The sequence below is a fragment of the Prionailurus bengalensis genome, chromosome D1, assembly GCF_016509475.1.
Source record: "Prionailurus bengalensis isolate Pbe53 chromosome D1, Fcat_Pben_1.1_paternal_pri, whole genome shotgun sequence".
Lineage (NCBI taxonomy): Eukaryota > Metazoa > Chordata > Mammalia > Carnivora > Felidae > Prionailurus > Prionailurus bengalensis.
Window position 1 is genome coordinate 22,437,680 of NC_057346.1, and position 20,894 is coordinate 22,458,573.

General features: G+C 50.9%; 1 protein-coding gene across 7 annotated transcripts in view; it reads left to right on the forward strand.

Annotated features, from left to right (window-relative positions):
- The window catches only part of PKNOX2 (PBX/knotted 1 homeobox 2), a 282,991-nt gene extending 262,615 nt beyond the window's left edge, over nucleotides 1-20,376 (forward strand). For all 7 annotated transcript variants that reach the window (XM_043579737.1, XM_043579736.1, XM_043579735.1 and 4 more), the window contains 3 exons: nucleotides 16,064-16,140; nucleotides 17,043-17,221; nucleotides 18,206-20,376. In XM_043579737.1, the coding sequence (XP_043435672.1) occupies nucleotides 16,064-16,140; nucleotides 17,043-17,221; nucleotides 18,206-18,432 (483 nt within the window). In that variant the 3' untranslated portion in view covers nucleotides 18,433-20,376. The remainder of the gene's footprint in view (nucleotides 1-16,063; nucleotides 16,141-17,042; nucleotides 17,222-18,205) is intronic.
- The last annotated feature ends 518 nt before the right edge of the window (nucleotides 20,377-20,894 follow it).

Below are 20,894 nucleotides of genomic sequence, written 5' to 3' on the forward strand. Positions count from 1 at the left end.
ATCATTTAAAAGTTGTAGCAATAAATGAAGACCAATGGCCATGTCTGGGCTGCCTGTGTAGGATGTGTGTGCATGCGTGTGTGTGTGTGTATGTTTGTGCACATGTGTGTGTATGTTTGTGTGTGTGTTTGTGTATGTGTGTGTGTTTGTGCGTTTGTGTGCGTGTGTGTGTGTGCACGCACACACATGTGCGCACCAGAGTGGGAGGGTAGATTCTGGACGCACCAGCAAACTGGCGGGAGTCTGCGAGGTCTTGGCCTGGCAGTACAAAGACAGACAGAAGCAAACAAATACCAAGGACTGTCTTGGCCTGTGAAGTGTGGGAAAGAACGGGGAGTGAGGGAAAGTCTTTCTTCAGAGAGGAGAGGAATCAAAGGGATCATGGGAATTAGTCAGTCGGTCAATCAGCAACCCTTCATTTGAAATGCCTCAGAGTGCCTGGGTGGCTCGGTCAGTTAATGGCTCAGGTCATGATCTCGCGGTTTGTGGGTTCAAGCCCCTCGTCGGGCTCTGTGCTGACAGCTCAGAGCCTGGAGCCTGCTTCGGATTCTGTGTCTCCCTCTCTCTCTGCCCCTCCCCCACTCATGCTCTGTCTCTCAAAAACTGAATAAATATTTAAAAAAAAAAATTTGAAGTAAGAGTACCTCCAGAAGCCATGAAGCCCAAGCCTGGGCCATCATTCCCAGATATGGGCATCTTAGGGACCCTGCCCTGGAAGTGCTGGGCCCACACGCCCAATGAACAGGAAGAATTGTTCAACGGTGACCAGTGAGGGGCTGGAGCTCTGCCTCTCCCCTCACATGGCCAGCCCCCAGCTCTAAGGTCTTGGGGCCACCCCAGTGAAAGCTGAGGAAGCAAAATTTGGAAGCACCACCTAGAGAACAACCAGGAACCTAATTTGGAGAGAGGGGGTTGGAAGGCTATGGGTCAAGGTGAGGAGAGGAGGTTGGAGAGACTCCAGGAACTTAGTGTTGAAGCCAGGAGCAGGGCCAGGTATGGAGGCTTCCCTCAGGCCTCCTGGGAGCAGCTCTGACTCAGTAGCCGAAGACGGTGGTGGGGATGCCCAGGCCTCTTACCTATCCTGGTTTTCCACACCATCAGGGAGCCCCGGTGGCCCTGTGAGCCCTGTGTCCATGCTACAACTCCCAGCCCCACCTGTGGGAAGAGGGGCTCCCTGGGAACGATCCATTTCTGTGCCCTGGCCCATCATACCCAGCATGGGGGCAGCCGTCCCTCTCCCAACCCCACCCTGCCACGGGTCCAGAGCTGGCTCCACACGTTGTGGCCCAGTGATGTGTAACTCTACACTATGAGCGTGGTTGAAGCTCATGGGCATTTGAGGGAGCCAAACCTGAGCTCAGATCTAGACTCTACCTCTTACTCTGTAACCTGGACACACTCACCTCTTGTGAAGATGACGAAGAAGCAACGGAATAATTGCCAAGATCCTGGCACACTGAGGGGCTTAATACACATTAGTTCCCTGTCCTTCCTTCCCTGCCTCCCCCACCCCATGCATTTTTGAAGACTGATGTGAACATACCTGCAATATCATCCCTGAGGGGGAGAAAAGGCAAGCATAGGAGGGGAGAGGAGGCTGCAATACCATTTCCCCTGCCCAAGCTCCCAGGCCAGCACCTGCACTGACCCCTGCGGGCTCCTGCTTCAGCTACCTGCCACACCCCATTTGCAACTCGCCCCTGACTTAAGTCTTGAGACTACAGCGTCACCCTATCTGTCCCTCCTGGCTGTGTCTCCCCTCTGACCTTGGACTTCAGTTTACATCCTGTCCTTTTGCCCCCTTCCTGCTGAACCCCCTCTACAGCTTAGGGTCATTTCTTTCCACTCCATGGCCACTTCCAGCCAGACTGGGGATGGCGGGAAAGTAGAGGTGGAGAAGAGGGGGAGTAGTCACTGAGCACAAAGAAGAGGGGGAGGAAAGACCCAGATCGGCTCTACAAAAGGAACTGGGAACCATTGAGAGGGCTTGCTGAAAAGCATGAGTAAGACTTTCTGCCCCACACCCTCCCACCCTGGACCCTCTCCAGCTCCTAGTGCACTCAGTGCGGATACTATTAATAAAGCACTTAACATTGGCAAAGTCCTCCCTCAGTTAATGCCTTCCTCACAACGGCCATCAGGAGAGGACAAGGGAGTGACCCCTAGCCCTTTAAAAAAGTCACAACTCAGAACCTCTGGACCGGAGAAGGAAGGGATGGGGAGATGTTCAGTCTCTAGCGACACAGCACGGCACAGCTGTCGCCTGCAGGCCCAGTCTGGGCCATGGATCAGCCTGGCTACCCAGACACAGGTGGACGCACACACCCCCAAACCCCAGCTCAGGAGAGGCTATGAAAACTGGGTAGGGGGGCACAGCAGAAAGAAGACAGGCTTTCAAGACAGACACACAGGGGCATGAACTGAGGTCCTGCCCCCAGCTGTGCAATCTCTTGGAGTCTATTTCTTTGAAAAAAGATAATACCCATTTCTCATGCTTGAAAAATTAAATGAGATCACATGTATAAAGAGCCAACCTTGGTACACAGTCACATTTGAGAAATGTGAATCCTCTTTGAACTTTCTAGAACAGTGCAAGGATTTAGTCTAGAACTAAGAGCAAGTTTTTGAGACTCAGGCCCACAATTTGTGCAAATTAGAGGTGGACGGCTGATCTGTTGTTCTGATCTATAACACTTACTGATTTTGCCATCTTTTGACCCTAAAAATATACTGAAGAATACCGTTACTGGCCTGTTCTGCGTATATATGTGTATGTGTGAAATCTCCATGTCTCCTTTCTCTGACTCAATTGTAAATTACTCCAGGATAGAGAACATACATTACATCTCTCCTGTGGGTCCTAAAGATTTGCTTCCCAAAGTGTGTACCTTTATAGGATGTTACAGGTGTTGCTCCCAAGACAGGTTAAATGAGTTGGGGAAAATCTGGGTTATACAAAGATTAGCTCAGTTCTTGACTCTTAGTGAATGTGCAAGAGGGGTCATGATTGGAAGATTTCCCCAAACATATTTGATCACTCAAAGACCGCCTTTGTTTTCATTGTCACTTTGAGGAACAACTCTGAGACTGTAGCTCTTGGGAGATACAACTCTGCGGTAATGCCTTATGGGCATAGAGTAGCTGTTCAAGTTTTAGGAAAATAGGGTAGAAAAAAGTATGAAAAAGGACAGATCTCAATATACAGTAGACGTTCTCCTATCCAGTACAGTGGGGACAACCCATTTGTTGATGGCTTAATTGGAAAAGTTGGCTGAAGAAAGGAACAGCCATTAAAAAGATACATTTCAGAGGCGCCTGGGTGGTTCAGTTGGCTGGAATCCAACTTCGAACCAGGGCATGATCTCGCCATTTGTAAGCTCAAGCCCCACATGGGGCTGTTTGCTGTCAGTGCAGAGCCCAATTTGGATCCTCCCTCTCTCTCTGCCCCCCCCCACTCACACTGTCTCCCTCAAAAATAAAAATAAAAATAATTAAAAAATAAATAAGAACAAAAAGATACATTTTATTTTAATGTAGAATATATGCACACAGGTTGGTTTGCAAATGTCCTGATAGAGGGGGGAAGATCTTTTTCTGATTAAGGGTCATACTTTTACCAGCACAGACCTCTCCTATAGTAGAACATCTATAAATTCCATCCTTATTTAACATCAATAAGAACTTTGATGTCTGGGAAGTAATCTGGCTACGGGATCTTTCTAGACTTTTGTTATGTATTCCAGCCTCTTAAATTTGCCTCACCGATCCTAACTATATGGCATTTTTAAGGAAATCGGAATCTCGAATCTTTCCAAAGCATTCCACTTAGTTTTTTTAGCAAGAATAACCTTCTTTTTGCACTTCGATGGTATTGGTTTACAGAATAGTTAATTAAATCACATGATTACACTAACACGTATAGCCGGAGTAAACCAGTCTGGATACAAACACTGCCAACTTCCTGAGAAGCAGATACTATTGTCTAATGAACATTCTACACAGTAGCCTGTTCACCTGGAGCATCCAGGACAATGTGGCCATTAGTTCACCTGGGTTGCAGAAGAGATGAAGAGCATATGCTAAATCCACAGTCTCAATTAGTAGAGATTGTTCATTAAAACTTCTGTCATAAATACTAGTCTTTTCTGTTGTCTTCTTTCCCTCGGGGAGAAGCTCGTATTCTTTGACTCCTTTCGTCCTGTGTGTGAGGCTTCTTGTCATTTCCACTGTTGTGTGGCATTAGCAGCTACAGAAATAGATTCAGATGAGAGAATGCTCCTGAACTGGGACTTTCCCCCCAGAGCCTTTTTTGCTGTGAGGCTGCAGTGAGATTGGGAAGGTTTCATCCATTAGCCGCTTGCTATTGGGTCCCCAAAGAATCCAGTGATATTTTCTTACTATTGCTGGGTTGCCTTTTGGTTGAAAGAGGCCAGACTCCTGCTGGAAGCAATCACTCCATAGCAAACCCAGGCCGGGGGAGAAACCCCAGCAGAGGGTCCTCTCCACGGAGGAAGGAGAGAAAGGCTCCGCTCTCCTTGCCCAGCTTCTGCCCCCACCCTCTGTTCTCAAGATCCTAGCACCCCTGGCCCTGCCAGGTCACTCTGCTCATCTCCACCCAAAACATGACTGTTCTCTGTGCTACTGCCACTGAAGCACTTTATAGAATATTCTCTGCATGTCGCGGGGGGGGGGGGGGGGGGTCCCAGAGAAGAAACCAAGCCCCAGCAGCCCCTGCAGGGCAGGGGACAGATCTATGCGAAGCATCTTCAGACATCATCTCATTGAATCCACCCAGCCAGTTATCCTCATATCCAATATATCCTCATATCCAATATATCCTCATATCCAATTGGATATCCTCATATCCAATAACAAAACTGGACTCAAAGGAGGGAACCTATTCCCCAATATCTCACGGGATTTGAGCCCAGGTCTGTGGTGCCTCGCAGCTCTAATACGTCACCCACTAGGCTACACTGCCTCTGCATTGGCCCAGGAAACACCACAGCATCTCTGGGCTCCCATGCCAAGTCTAGGTGAAGTAACAGAAGCTGCAAGCAGAGGCTCTCAGTGGAGACAGAGAGCCCTGTCCTGGGGGTGGGGGGTGGGATGCAGGACTTTTATATGCCAGCCTTAGTTTCCAGACGCAGCGAGGCCGCCTCACCCTCCCTTCCTTTCCTCTCCCTTCTTCATCCATCACATTCACAGCGCCAGTGTGGCATCCAGCCAGGGTCACAGTTGTGCGCTGCTCATAGCCATCTCACCCGACCCTGTGTCCCAGGTGGCTGCCTTTCCACCTGGCCACGCGCAGCTGGAGGGCCTTTCTCCAGGGCCCTCGTCTGAAGTCTGGTGATGTCACAAAAGCTGAGAGCATAAAATGTACCAGCGGACTCCTCTTGGTGGTTGTTTTTTTTTTTTTTTAATTGAAATGTAATTTATATACCATATCATTCACCCCCTTTTTAACTAAATTTGGAGATGCTTAGTATATTTAGAGTTATACAGTCATCACCACTCACAAATTCCAGAATATTTTCATCACTGAAACAATTTCTGTACCCATTAGCTACTACTGCTCCTGGGCCCTAGAAACCAGTAATCCACTTGCGCTCTCTGAGGATTGGCCTATTTCAGATATTACATGAATGGAATCATAAAATGTGTGGTCTTCTGTGTATGGCTTCTTTCACGCAGCAGAATGTAACCAAGGTTCATCCCTATTGTAATACGTATCAATGCTTCCTCTGTTTTATGGCAGAACAGTATTCCATTGTATGGATAGAACACATTTTGTTTATCCACTCATCAGTTGGTAGGCATTTGGGTGGTTTCCACTTTTTGGCCTCCGAATAATGCTGCTATGAACATTCCCATACTCTACATGATCCGAGCCCGTCCTTATCTTAGTGAGTCTTTGTCAGATCCCCAGCTATTCTCACCCACAGCACCGGAACCCTCCATGCTGGGCTTATCCCCGCTGGGTGAAACAGGCTGCTGCATCCATGGGTACACCGTGTGCCCTGCATATGGGCTCCTGACCAAGGAGAGGGTGTGGACATGAAATCCAGCTGTAGCTTCTGTGCCTTGGCGTTATCTTCAGTTACTCAACAAATACTCTGCGTGTGCCTTGCCACCTTCCCTGTGCCTACCATTGTATTAAGTCCCAAGGAATTATATATCTGTCCCTGTCAGAGACCCACTAACAGGATCCGTCTACAGCTGACTTAGAAAACGGTGATGTCTCTTACAAACAGGAAGAGTGCATGGTCTATGGAACGGGCATGGTTCTGGATGTGAGTGTCATACCCCTTCTACCTAGCCAGGGGTACCTGGGGCAAGTTGCTTAACCCCATCAGGCCTCAGTCTTCTCTGCTCTAAAATGGGAATGACCATATCCAGCTCACAGCGTCGTAGTGAGGGTAGAGTAAGATGATAGATGTGACAGTACTTTGTCCTGATACAGACACCGCCATTGTTGCAAAGGCCGCCCGTCTCCCTCCGGGAGTCCCCATAACCTGCCCTGTCTCAGAAAGAGCTGAGAGAAATCTCAACACTTCTAGGGAATCTGCAGGGAAAAGTAAGAAAACTTGAAAAGCAAAATCGGAGGGACTTAAAAAGACCATTTTTGTTCCAGAATATCTTGTCTGCTACTTTTTTCCTTTAACTGTGTCACACTATCTGAAATTCCACTCATCAGATGTCCACTTAAAGGTATCCAATCCCTGTCAAAAACAGATGCCTATAGAGAGACCGGGACGCCATCATTCCTTCACAGCTTAGTATGAATTAGTTCCAAAGCTTGCTGTTTTACTCCCACTCAGCTAAGATCCACTTCATGGGAGGAGTACCAATGCTTGTTAGTGGTAGAAAATGAAGATAGGGCATTTTTTAACACAGTATTTTGAGGAGGCAAACCAGGCTGGCATGCCAGGGAAAAGGTTTCTAGCAATTGTTCTGTTTCTAGCAGATTCTTCGAGGTCCCTGACCTTTTGAGAATCCGATGAAAGTTTTATCTGCATCATCATGAATACAGTTTCAGGAGATTTGACCCTGAAGTCCCAGCAGCCAGAGGCCTCAGATTCAAAAAGCTGACCACAGGGTCACACGAGGGGCCTGGGGCTGGTGAGAAAAGGTGCTCAGAAGTGCCAGCAGGGAAAGGAAGGAGGTCCAAGTCTGTGCTTACCATCTCAGAATTTACTCAGGTCTAGTCTGCCGCCTGAAATTACAGTGAGATCTCTTGTTTGTCCCTGAATTCTGTGGGCTCCTTTCCACCAGAACACAGATCTTTAACTAAATCGGCCTTTGGGGCTAGCCTGGAAAGCTAGCTGTTAAAACAAAATAACTTGATTCTATGGGGAAATGTAATCCAAGTTCCAAGTATCGTATCTATCCACCAACACCTAAGTTTCAGGTATGAGACATGATTTCCGCAGTCAAGGGACTGGTCATTTAACTGGGGGATAAAGTATACACAGAAACCAAGAGTGGTCAACCCATGATGTAATCAAGTGCTAACACACATACACACACACACACACGTACTCCAGGGGTCCGAGAACGGAGGACTCAGTATAGGTGAGAGGAGTTTGACCATCTGTGTTGGTCAGACACATCCGGATTAGTGTGTCCAGTACTGAGGATCACATTTCAAAAGGTCCTTTGGCAAGTTGTGTCCAGAGAAGAGCGGTCAGGATGGGGAAAGGTCTGTTCAAATGATTAACAGGAAATGTGTCATATGATGATTGGTTAAGAGGACTGGGGATGTTTGGTCTGTAGAAAAGATGTGTTCCTTATAAGGAACAAGGGTTTTGGAGGTACACAGGCCTGGGACTGATCCCAGCTCCATTTTGTACTTGCCATATGACCTTGAACAGGTCAACTAGCATCTCTGATGTTAATTTCCTCTTCATAAAGTGGAGACAATAATACCCGCCTGTGGTGAAGATGATCAATAATATGTTAAAAAGCGCAGTGCCTGACAGATGGTCGAGCCCAGAGGTGGAGTGGACGTGGTTAAAGATATAGGGGGTGCGAGTCTTGGCTCTGACACTCACTGCTTGTATAACCTGGAGCCAGTTTTTTTAACCCCTCTGGGCTTAGTTTTTCTCATGCGTGAAATGTGAAGAAGGATGCCCGTTTTATAGGTGCCTAGAAAATTCAATGAGAATACATGGCAGGTACTTTGACAGAGTAAGTATTCAAAGTTAACCAAAAACTATAGACATCCCATGCGTGGTGGGTAGCTCTTGTCATGAAGTGAGAGGCAGTGCTAGAGGCCCCTGTGTGACTTCAGAGGACAGTGTAGGCTCTCTGGATGAGTAGGGAGGAGACTTGAGTTCAACAGAAAGACCTTCTCCACCATCAGCGCAAAGGGCTGCTGCACCGTGTCCATTGGCTCCACAGAGCCACGTTTCCCCACCTTTTCCGAGATGGTGCACACAGAAAATGACAGTAAACCAACTACGTTGCTTGTAGCTGGAGACCAGCCAGGGGACTCCCACCACCCTAGACCCCACCAAGCCACCTTGGCACTATCCCTACACACCTGTAAGTTGTTGGGGTGCATCGCCGAGAGCACTGGCATCAAGGACTCCTGCCCAGTGGGAGAGCTGGTCTCAGAAATTTCGAAGGCTCTGTGCAATACAGAGATGTTGGTTTTTAACAAGCCCCGCAGGTGATGCTGATGAACCAAGTTAAGGTTCAGTGGGGGAACTGGGACTTGGGTGAGGCCTGGAAGGGTGGCTAGGATTTAGGATTGGGTAGAAAGAGAAAGAGGAGTTGTTCGGGTAAGAATTCTCTCCCCACTGATCATCAGTGCCCCCTGTCTGGCCTGTGATTATTGTTGACCAAAGAGAGTGACCCCTCCTTCTAGTGTTATGAGCATGAAATCCTCCTTTCCCCTTACTCACTCCCCTGGAGGATGGGGAACTGTGTGGCTCTTTGTCATGCCATGACTTGTCTGTCCCATGCTGCTCAGGCATCTGTACCTGTAGAGCTTCAGTGGAAGGTACATCAGGAGCTAGAAGAAGTCAGGCCAGCCATGTCTTGACACGTTCATCTCTCTGTGCCAGAGAAACATTAGGTCTTGGATTCCTGCTAGTGACGTGACACTGTTTTCTCACACCCACCCTTCATGTGGGATGGAGAGGGCACAGTTGAAGCTGCCCTCCAACTCCCCCAGGACAGACAGAGAGTGTTGGAGGCGTGCCCTGGGGCAGCTGTAGTCCAAGGGCATGGGCCGCACTGGCTGCTTCAGCAGCAGTGAGTCCCAGGGGAGGAGGTGAGATTGGTGGTCTCCATTAAAGATGGGACCTTGTTGACAATAGATTGGGCAGCCGCAGGGCTGGATGGAGCCCATCAGAGAAGACAGGGGGTGGGGGGTAAGAGACCACTGGCGTGCACTGTGTCCCAGGACCCTCCCTTTGGGAGCCTGCAGCTCTCAAAGATGCCACCTGAAAAATGGCCGGGGGAGATTTACAACCTCACAGCATCCCCCAAGAAGCCTGAGGCCCACGTTCGGGGGAAATACCCCATCGTGTGTACACAGGGACAGGAGCAGTCCCAGAATCCAGGAGATAAAACCATTTGAAAAAAAGGAGCACATCTCTACATGCGCGGAAGGGGCTGCCAGGGGCTCCTGCCATGTGTCAGAAAAAACAACCTGTGGCTTTTTCCCAGAGACGGAACCACGTGTGCGAAGCAGCAGATTGATTTTATTCATGATTGATTGATTGATTTAACAAACACTCACAGAGTGCCAGGCTGCCAGGCACTTTTCTGAGCACTTTTCTTTTTTTTTTTTTTTTTAATTTTTTTTTCAACGTTTATTTATTTTTGGGACAGAGAGAGACAGAGCATGAACGGGGGAGGGGCAGAGAGAGAGGGAGACACAGAATCGGAAACAGGCTCCAGGCTCTGAGCCACCAGCCCAGAGCCCGACGCGGGGCTCGAACTCACGGACTGCGAGATCGTGACCTGGCTGAAGTCGGACGCTTAACCAACTGCGCCACCCAGGCGCCCCTCTGAGCACTTTTCAAACAGTAACTCACTCAGTCCTTATTACCACCTCAGGGTAGGTGGAAATCTTTCCCCCAGTTGACAGAAGAGGAACCTGAGTCACAAGCCCAAGGTCTTGGGCTGGTGAGAGACCAGGATTCCAAGCCAGAGAGCCTGGCTCTAGAGTTCACGTTTTACCTACTTCACACCATGCTGCCCCCAAGACTCCTCTAGAAAGCCAGCCGGTGCGCCCCCATGGACCCTAAGGCCCCAGTCCCCCTCTCTTTCCCCACAAACATGCATGCAACAATCACTTAAAGGAACGGCCCTTTGAGTAAGTAAGGGAGCCTGAGTCTAGCTAGAATTCCTGGGAAGTCTGAATCCCTGATGCTCCCCACTCTCTCCCACTCTTCTTCACTCTCAAGGACACACAGGGAAGGGTGGTAACCACCACTTACCCCCTTAGGTTGCTATGATCATCCAGGCCACAAATACATACTGAACACTTACTGTGGGCCAGGCATTTTCCTTAGCATGGATGAGGTTGGAGTGGAAAGAAAGGTGGGGGTCCCTTTCCTCAAAAACAGGCAGCATGTCTGGTTTGGGTGACAGACAACTAAGCAAATCATCCATGTAGCGCATGGAACCCTGGGAAGGGTAAGCGCTGGTGCCCATGGGAGAGGAGTCCAAGCAGGCATGAGGGACTGGGGTCGGGTTAGGAAGGACCGGTCTTGTTGCAACGTGAAGGAGGGATTGAAATAGACAGCAGAGGGAGGGGGAATCGTTCTGAGATTGCGGGAGGGTGAGGAACTGGGAGGTGGCAGATTTTTTTGCAAGGGAATACTATACAGCAATGAAAATGAACAGTACAGTTATGCAGAACAACCGTACATGAATCTCACAACTCTACTGTGGAGTGAAATACTGCATGCTGCCTGATTCCATCTACATAGGGTCCAGAAACTGGGCGAAAGTAAACCACAATGTTTAAGGATGAGACATAGATAGCAAAACTACAAAGGAAAGCAAGAAAACCATAAAAATCAAGTTATCTTTGGGGACGATATCTTCTGGGGGTAGTGATTGGGAAGGGGCACAAAGGGGGCTTTTGGGTGCTGGTGGCATCCTATTTTTTCACCCGGGTGGTGGTCACACTGGTGTTTGTGATATTATATAAAGCCATATACGTTTTCGTTCTTTGTACTTTTCCGTGTGTGTGTACAACTATAAGGGGGAAGGGAGTAAAAAGGAGAGAAAGAAGAAAGGAAGGTCTGCACAAGGTCAATTACAGTAGAAAGAGAAATTCCTCTCCATTCTAAAAGGCTCAGGTTTTCCCCCACTTAGCCTCTCTGAAATCAGGATGCACCCCGCCGTCGGTGGCATCTCCGATGTGATGAAACAGGGTTGTTTCAGGGACCCCCACCCCCACCATCTTGACTGCCTCTGTTCACTTGGCATCTGACCCTCCTAGAGCAAGGCCACGCCCACAGAACTGGGGCTGCCACAGGGCACGCGCCCAAGGTTGGTCAGGAAGGAGAAGGGAAGAGGGCTGTCGTGGACACCAGTGCGGTGCCGGTCATGGCGGGAAAGGGGGGATGGAAAACTGGCTCCAAGCCCTGCTTCACCGACAGCACAAGGCCACTGGCACCGGCAGTCTCCCACTTCCTGTGTGATGTCCCTCGGTGACTGGCTGGCCTCACGCTTATGTGCCCGGGCTAGGAGGTGGAAGGACAGTCTCTGGGTGCAAGAAGTGGTCAGGGACCTATGAACCATCCCTGGCCACACTTCTTTCTGGCCCAGAACCCCAGGAGGAACTCACTCTTCCAACCGAAAGGTGCCTTTCTTTAGCTTCAATTTAGGCCAGATGAGACCTGAGTTAGGAGGCCGTAAAGCGAGGTATCAGAGAGAGGCGGGAAAGAGTGTAGGTCAGATTTCAGAGGGACTTCCTGACGGCAGCTGTGGCACCATGAAACAGCTCCTCTGAGTAAATGCTGCAGTTCCCTTCCCTGGAGACTCAACAGTTGACTCCGTGCTGTCTGGGGGGTCTCGCTACATGGTACGGATTGAGTCCCTGGAGCGCAAGTGCTCTACCTGCATTATCTCATTAGATCAGCCCCCAAGTCCAAGAGGGACGGGCTCTTTTGTTAATTCCACGTTAAGCCAAGGAAGCTAATGATGGAAAACCTAGAACAAGTTGCCAAGCTCACATAGCTGCTAAGTGCTGGGTGCAGGAGTTGACCTCTCCAAAGGCCAAGCTCCTTTCCACCAGGCAGCTCAGCCTAGTTGTGCAAGCCTCCATGCCGGCCCTGAGAAGGATCTGTCATTTTCTGGTCCGTTCTGTATCTCTTTTTCAAGGAAGGATTATGTACTTCCAGAAAGCGGCTGCCACTTCCCTCTCCAGCTCCAAAGGAGTTCTTCCAAATAACGATCAGAGAACAGCTACTGTGGCTTGATGGCTTACCACGATCTCATCTGATTCCTCTTCCCGTCCTTGGCCCCGAGCCTTTCCAATTGTGCTAAAAGTAGCACTGACCAAATCGAGGCCTGTCCAGGGCTCAGGACTATTTTGACTCTGTCCTCAGGAATCATCTGGTCTGAGGCGTGTCCGAGCTGGACTGCTCCCATGAGAACTCCGATGCGGAGCCAGGAATGTTCTGGCCGGCACACCTGTCCCCAGAGCTGAGCCAAAGCTGCCACTCACCCCATGGCTTCCACCACGTGCCTCCTGAGATACTGGTTCCAGGAGGGTTGGGTGGTGGCACCTGCAATGTGGGAAGATGAGAGGTTTATATCTTTATCCATAAGAGAACAGCCAGCCAGTTTCCGTGACACTGCCTCTTACCCTCTCCATTACACGGGAGCATGTTAATCTATGGATTTATGACATCCACTCAGCACAGAGGCCTGCACCAGGAACCTCCTTAGAGACAGCAAACATTATCCTTCCATGAGAGGCTGAAGGATTTCCTGCCCTGGAGGTCTTTAATAGTGGAAGAGATTTGCATCCGACTGGCTTAAATGTAAATCCTGGTGCAAGTCCCCTGCCTGAAATGCCGACCCCCTCCTTTGCTAGAATGGCTTGGCCATTCTTCAAAGTCCAACTGAAGTCTCACCTCCCTCGGGATGTCCTCCCTGACCAGCCCAGCCCACCCTTCTCTTACCACTCAATGGGAACCAACACACTGCCCTTTAATAGAGGTTTCTTCCCCCTGTGCCTGTAGCTTTTCCCTCTACGCTGTGAGCTCTTACAGCCAGGTACCCTTCACTGCCAGCACCCAAGATGCTGGAGCCCCCCACCACTGGTGGGCAGATGAACTGGCCCAGCTGGCAGGAACAGCCTTGCTCTGCTCAGGAACCAAGTTGGCCATCTCCTTCTTGTGTTGGTTCACTCCTATGTTCCATACACAGACACCAAACTACTCTGCCTGTTACCGGGCTGGACAGTGGAGATACATTGTCTGATAAGACCAGGTTCCTGCCTGAGAACAACTCTCGGTATCTTAGGGAGACATATGACCATATGGCGGGCTATATACCCCCTAGATGGAATATGCCCACTATGTGGGAATTTGTTATTGAATTCAATAATATTCGATAATATAGTTATTCAAACAGCGGTGACGATCTCTGCCCCGAGAAGGTGGGAAATGCCTCACAGAGAATCTGATCTGTGACAGGTCTTCCCAGAAGCTCAGGAACACACACAGTGGGAAAGTGGGAGAAGGAGCTTTGCAGTGGAGGGAACAGCACGTGCAAGGGCAAGAAGGCACGAAAGGGCCTGGCGCAGCCTGGGAAGGCCGGAAAGATGCCATAGTTTGCTGTGTTCTCAGTCCACCTGGCCGTGGACAGGGAGGCCGCTTGGCTCCTTATCATGAGTAGGGGAATTGGAACTCCACGGGGCAGGAAAGTAGGGCTTGGGCCCTGCCCCTTCCTCAGAAGGTGTCAGAAGCATAGAGCCCCTGCTCCCCTACCCCTGGGGCCTGCAGTCTCTCCTCCCACCTCCCTCTGTTCCTTCCCAGGTAGGATGAACTTGGCTCCTGTGACGCTGATGTGTTGTCCTGCTTGTTAGAATCTTAATGTTGTATGAATCACAAGGCACGGCTGTCCTGGCATGGCGGTCAGGGTCAGAGGTGTGAATTACAACAACACGTGACCCTCACTGCTTCAGTCAGGGGGTGCTGAGGCCAACTGCTTTCCTCTGTCGCTGATAATGAGAGCGCTTCCAAGGTTGTTGTTCGCACACTCATTCCTTAGACAGCTTTAAGCACCTTGCCAACACCATCCCATAATACTAGTGTGAAGAGCCACCTCATTTAGAGCACTTGACGAGTATCATTCCGTTTAATCGTTAGATGACTTTATGATTGGGGGGTTAAGGGACATGCCTAAGAACTCATAGCAGGTCGTGACAGAGCCAGACTCTGAGTCCCAGCCTCTGGGACTCCAGAAAGCCCAAGCACCACTTTCTAACGCCACCCTGATAGTGAAAAATGGTCCTGGCTTACGGAGGCTGGACAGAGAGAGCCCCTCCCCCCCCCCCCCCCCCCCCCCCCCCCCCCCCCCCCGCCAACCCCAGATCTCCCTTCACTTCAGGACAAAGTTCTGACCCGCCCAGGCAGTCATCACACATTTACTGCATGCCTACTGGGTACGGGGTGTGGTGCGGGGACCTGGGAAAGACACAAAAACCCAGAGACCCAGTTACCATGTGGCTCCCCACCCAGTAAGTGGGACGCAGAAGGACCCCTATTCCACCACCACCCCAAACTTTCCCATTCTTAATGTGACCTGTGCAGCCTTCCCATCACTCCTTCAAACCTCCTATGGTGCCCATTACCCAAACCACCGCACCTATTGCTTTGTCTCTGCTTTCTTTCCCTCAGCAGTCATTTGCATGTCATTTGCACGTGGAAGGCACTGGGGATACATTAATAAGACAAATTAATAAGACATGGTCTCTGCCTTCATGAAGCACAATCCAAGAGAGGGAAACCAACATGTAAACACCACAGGGACTGACCTGTGCCAGGACACCACTTTCTTACTCCCACAAAGACACAGGCCCAGTCTTACAAAGTGGCAGCATGAAGTGAGGGCAAGAAGACTGGAACAAAATGAAAAGAACTGAGTTCCAGGCTGGTGCCACCATTGGGGGAACATTGGAGAAGTCGCTCAGTTTCTCCGTCTATCAAGTGGGAATAACAATTATTGACCTTATAAAATTTTAGTGATATGCTCCATTAAATGAAATTTAGTGCATGAAAACAGTTGACAGGTTACCAAGTATTATTCAACTAGAGTTATCATTATATTTATCTTCTGTCTCCTGGGATGCCTGCATAAATCTGTGCACACAGTAGATATTCAGTAAATACCAGTTAATTTAAAGTGAACTGATGGGGCACCTGGGTGACTCAGTCAGTTAAGCATCCGACTTCAGCTCAGGTCATGATCTCACAGCTCATGAGTTCGAGACCTGTGTTGGGCTCTATGCTGACAACTCAGAGCCTGGAGCCTGCTCCAGATTCTGTGTCTCCCTTTTTCTCTGCCCCTCCCCCACTTGCACTCTATCTGTGTGTGTCAAAAATAAATAAACATTTAAAAATAATAAATTAAAAAATAAATAAATAAAAATAAATTCAATTGGTTCATACACCCATTTACCACCTTCTGATAGTCCTATTGGCCGTTGTCAATCCTAACACTAATAATGCTTGACCTGCCTGCTGGGGGTTGGCCGTGAGGACCAAGTCAGGATATGAAAGTGCCTTGGAAGCTATCAATATTGAACTGTACTGACTCTTGGGGAACCAATTGGTCTGCTACCCTGTGGGGGAGCTGGACTGAGGCCAGGTGGCCCTGAATGTGGAGCCACAGTCAGGGGACAGCCTCTCCCAGGCCTTAGTCCCATTGCTTTTGGGAAACAAACATTGCACTTGTCCCAGTTTGGGCTTCCAAACCTCTGAGCTGCCTGGACCAGGGTAGTGCTTGTGATGTAGGCATGATCTCTAGGGGGCCCGGGACCACCAGGTGCCCCGCCACATTAGCCCTTTACTTCTCATTTCAGCACCCCTACCCCACGGAGGATGAGAAGAGGCAGATCGCAGCCCAGACAAACCTCACGCTCCTGCAAGTAAATAACTGGTGAGTTATCACCTACCCAGAGGCTCTCAGATCCGGGGCCACTTGCTTGGCAGGGGAATGCACAGCAGGGAAAAGAGACAGCTCAGCACAGCCCAGCTACCACAGCGGTCCTCCCAGTTGGCCTACAAGCGGAAAGCGAGGGTCAACCCAACCACCAGGAGCTTCATCTGCGGCTTCTCAGCGCCCTCTGCTGGGAGATTGTGTTAGGAACATCACTGGAGGCTTCTTGCTAAAAATAGGAAACCCTGCCCCGCCTATAAGGACAGAGACACACAGGAATGCAGGCATCCAAAAACCTGGAGGAGCTGCCGGTGGTCATCTGGTCTACCCACCAACTATGTAAACTGAAAAACTACAACATTCTACAAAGCTGGGAGTGGGAAGGGGGAGGGACAGTTGACTGTGGACCTCACGGGGATCTGTTTTCCCCTTCTCTGTGTCTGGCTGGGCTGTCATGGAAATCTCAGACAGCCACGTCTGGTTGGATGGGAGTAGACCCAAGAGTTGGGCCCCCTGATCTGATCTCTGAGCCCTCTGGAGAGAAGTCAGAGTTTAGTGCTTCTGACTAAGGGGCCTCTTACTTCCTCTGTTCCATCCTGACCAGTCCTGAGTAGAGACTTCTGACCCTCCTCATGCATTCCTCCCAAGCTGCTTTGTGGTTACCAAGCTCCAGGTGATCCCGCAAGCCTTGCAGTGCCCGGGGGTCTTCTCCTGGCTGGGCTTTCACACCCTAGATCAGACCCCAGTCTTCCATACGGTGGATCAGCAGCTGAAAGTCCGGGAGCAGCTCTACGCTCCCTGTATATGTGCACGCATGCCCACATGTGTGTGTGCGCGCACACACACACACACACCACAATTCAGGGGTGACTAACCAGGTCTCTACCTTTACCCCTGGGCAGGTTCATCAATGCCCGGAGGCGCATCCTGCAGCCCATGCTTGATGCCAGCAACCCAGACCCTGCCCCGAAAGCCAAGAAGATCAAATCGCAGCACCGGCCCACCCAAAGATTCTGGCCCAACTCCATTGCTGCAGGGGTGCTGCAGCAGCAGGGCGGTGCGCCAGGGACAAACCCCGATGGTGAGACCAGGGGATGAGTGTGCTCTAGACTGGGGCTGGCGGGCGGGCCTCCTGGACACACAAGGGCTGAACATCTACTCGCCTGAGCGGCACTGGCAGCTCTGTCGCCATAATGAGCCCCACCCGCTCTCCATCAAAGAATGTGTGTAAGCCTGAGAGAAGGGAATGTTTTTGCACATGTCTTAACAAGCCGCAAGCAACCTCACAAAGATGAGTGGGAGGCCATGGTCATCAGAGTCCGTGACTGCTCAGCAGAGCCCCCTCCTCCCTCCCACGCCCTCCCGAAAGTTCCTTAGCGCCGATGAGTGTCTGCACGGCTCCCCAAGAGCTCGGGCCATCTATAAATACTGAAGCAGGCAGCTGGCTCGTGAACGGAGGCCAGGAAGAGCTTTGTTTTCCCAGCTTCTCCATCACACCCTCCATATACACTTTTCTAATTGCCGGTCGCCTGGTGCACAATGAATAATTCAGTAAGCCAGACATTTTATAGCTTGGCACGTGAAGACAGCTCTGTGTGGGAAGTGAAGTGGAAGTGTGCGTGTGCACGTACATACCTTCGTGTGCATCTATAGGGTTGTGTTCAGGTTCCCGTGCGATGGGCAATTGCCACGGGAGGCGTAGAGGAAAGAAGCAGATTTTGAGCTAGACTGACCAAGGAGAGAATCCCAACTCCTGGCTGACTGGCACCTTGAGCTAATAACCGTCTGAGACTCGGTTTCCTCCTCTGTCCAATGGAGGTAATAACACCCACAGTGCAGAACTGTTAGAAAGTCAAGGTATTTAACGTACTTACATAGAAGATGCTCAGTAAATGGAAACTAGGAGCGCCTAGGGATGCTAAGGATGAGGCGGGGAGTGGCCAACAAGTGCACGGGCAGGGGCCGTCATACCTGGGAATTGTCCACTGCCCCCTGAGCCAGTCCACACCACTCTACCCAACACTGAGATTCCTGGGCCTAACCCTTACCTTCTTGTCTCATGTAGGTTCCATTAACTTGGACAACCTGCAGTCCCTGTCCTCAGACAATGCCACCATGGCCATGCAGCAGGCTATGATGGCCGCACACGAGGACTCATTGGATGGGACAGAAGAAGAAGATGAGGATGAGATGGAAGAGGAGGAGGAAGAGGAGCTGGAGGAGGAGGCCGACGAGCTTCAGACGACAAATGTCAGCGACCTGGGCTTGGAACACAGTGACTCCCTGGAGTAGTTGGCAGCCCAGCTGGCACTGGTCACCGAGCAGGAGAGGAGTGTCGTCAGGAGGGCTTCAGGGTGGGGGGGGAGGGGGGCGCGGGCAGGCAGCACCGAGGAAGTTGGGCCCTAGCTTCCCCAGATCAGTAGCTTGAAGAAATGCAGAGCAGACGCCTGCTCCTTCCCAAACCACCAAGCTTCAATGAGTACCCCAGCCCCACTTCCCTAGAACTGCAGAGGACTCCGTTTGCGGGGCCGGTCAAGCAGCCCATACGGAAAGGTGGGAGTGAGAGCTGGACTCACCAAATCCCTGAGGACAGATGGCACCCACGGCCCCCCCACTGAAGGACTTGAGTCGTTTACAAGCCCTGCACTGTGAGGCAGATCGGTGCTGTTCAACAGAATGAGCCTTGCCAGGGACACAGTTAGAAGGAAAGGGAGAGTCAAGGGCATCTGGATTCCACCCCCGGAAGGTTCTCAGCTCCTCTGAGAGACATTCAAGGGCAGGAGGAGCCCAGACGCATCACCAGTGGCTAGCAGAGTGGGAGGCCCTGAGGTCTGCCGACCACAGCTCCCTGGGGCTCCCGCTCATTCCTCCAAGGACCTGTCTCAGGCACGGGCAATCACGGACTTGGGAGAGAGGGTAGGAGCCACCACAGCCACCTTCTCTCTCTCTCTCTCTCTCTCCCCAAAATGGATGGTCAGCTGGCAGGCTCAGATCGTAGGGGGTTGAGCGGAATCCCTTCCCCTGGGTTGGCTCCAGGACCCAAGGAGATGGCACAACCTGAGCTAGGAGCCATATCAAGGTGACTCTGGGGACCACAGCCATCCCCAGGTGGTCACAGAGCTCAGCTCCCATAACAACAGGACAGTGGTGTCTTATCCCAGGTGTTCCAGCCCTCAGCCCCCCATGGCTGTTGCCCTGCTCCCAGGCTGGCCTCACCAGCCCCATTCTCTCTTCTTCATTCTTCAGAGAAGGCAGAAGAAACATTGGAAAGAAGCATCCAGTCCAATGGGAAGCCAGGGGTTGGCGAAGGTGCTACATCCCTCTTCCCATCAATATCCAAAGTGTGGGCCAGGGCCCAGAGCCAGGCGGTGCCCCACCCCACACGTCTTGCCGATCTAGCCACCACCACGACGCACGGCACTGGAGGCACCGGGGCTCCCTCGAGGAGGAGGCTTTCTACCACCTGCCCTAACTCACACCCTCCCGCCCAACTTCCGGGCCCCCATGATTGGCACCCCTCCTCCCCTCCTGCTCCACCCCTTGGCTGTGAATGATGGGACTGGTCACACGTGTGTTTTCCATTGGATTTAATTTAATGGACTTGCAGTTTCATTTGTAAATTGTGCGTTGGCCATCTCCTTCAGTGGCAGGATGCGAGTGGCTACCTGGCTCCACTTGAGGGGACCCCTCAGGGCCCTCTGGGGCTTCCCCTCCCCCTCCTGGTTGGGGTGGAGCAAAAGGATGGTCGCTTTCCTGAGGTCTCCCTGAGATGAATGTATTTCTCCCCCAAAAGAGCTGATATTTAATGTTTTAATAGGGATTTTTGAAAAACAAATAACCTTATTTATAATCTGGGTGATCCAATCATTTTTTACTCCCTTTTGATGCCATAGGTAGAGGAAAGTCTAGCTTTTTTGGCGTGAGACTTTTGCAATGTGCAGTGGGATAAAATACATTTCCTTTTCTTCATTTTTCTTGTTCTCTCTCTCTCTTATTCTCTCTCTCTTTCTCTCTCTCTCTCTCTCTCTCTCACACACACACACACACACACCCCCTTTCACCTACCACTTTGGACAGCGACCTGCCCCGCACAGGCACACCCGCACACATGTGCCCACACATCCTCCTCCAGCCCCTCCACCTGCCTAATGTTATGCAACCTCCTTCTGATGTATCCACCAAACCAGTACTGAATGTGGCCGAGAAGTTTTCAGTAAATCTTATTACCTACCATAATTCTGGTGCGCGGTTCTTTTTCTGTGGTTAGCGGTTACTGGGACCCCGGACCGGAAAAAATTTGGAGCCTCAGACTACCTCTTGTTGAACCGACTACCCATGGAAGGGAACAAGGTAGAAGGCTCTCTGGGTGGCCTCAGTTTACCTTTCTGGGCCCGAAGACAGCCACATTTTGCACACGCTGTCTATGCGTCTGGCTGAAAGACAAAGAGATTAGGGAGAGACAGGAGGAAGCTCTGCGCTGCCCTCTCCTGGCAGTTCTCCCCCATAGCAGTGGAGCGCTCAGACTGTGGTCTCTTCCACCACCCTCTACCTCCCTCCAAGGCCTCTGCTCTTCCCAGCTGCATCCTAGGCTCTGAGGATTTTCATCCTCGAAGCTGGTGGCCCCAGTGCCCCTCCCCCAGCCCTCACATGCCCATCCGGGTCCCAGGAATCGGGAAGGAGAGGAAGTCTTGACAGCCGCATTTAATCCTAGAGCTGCGCCCAGAGGGGAGCCTGCCCTCTGAATCCCAGGGCTC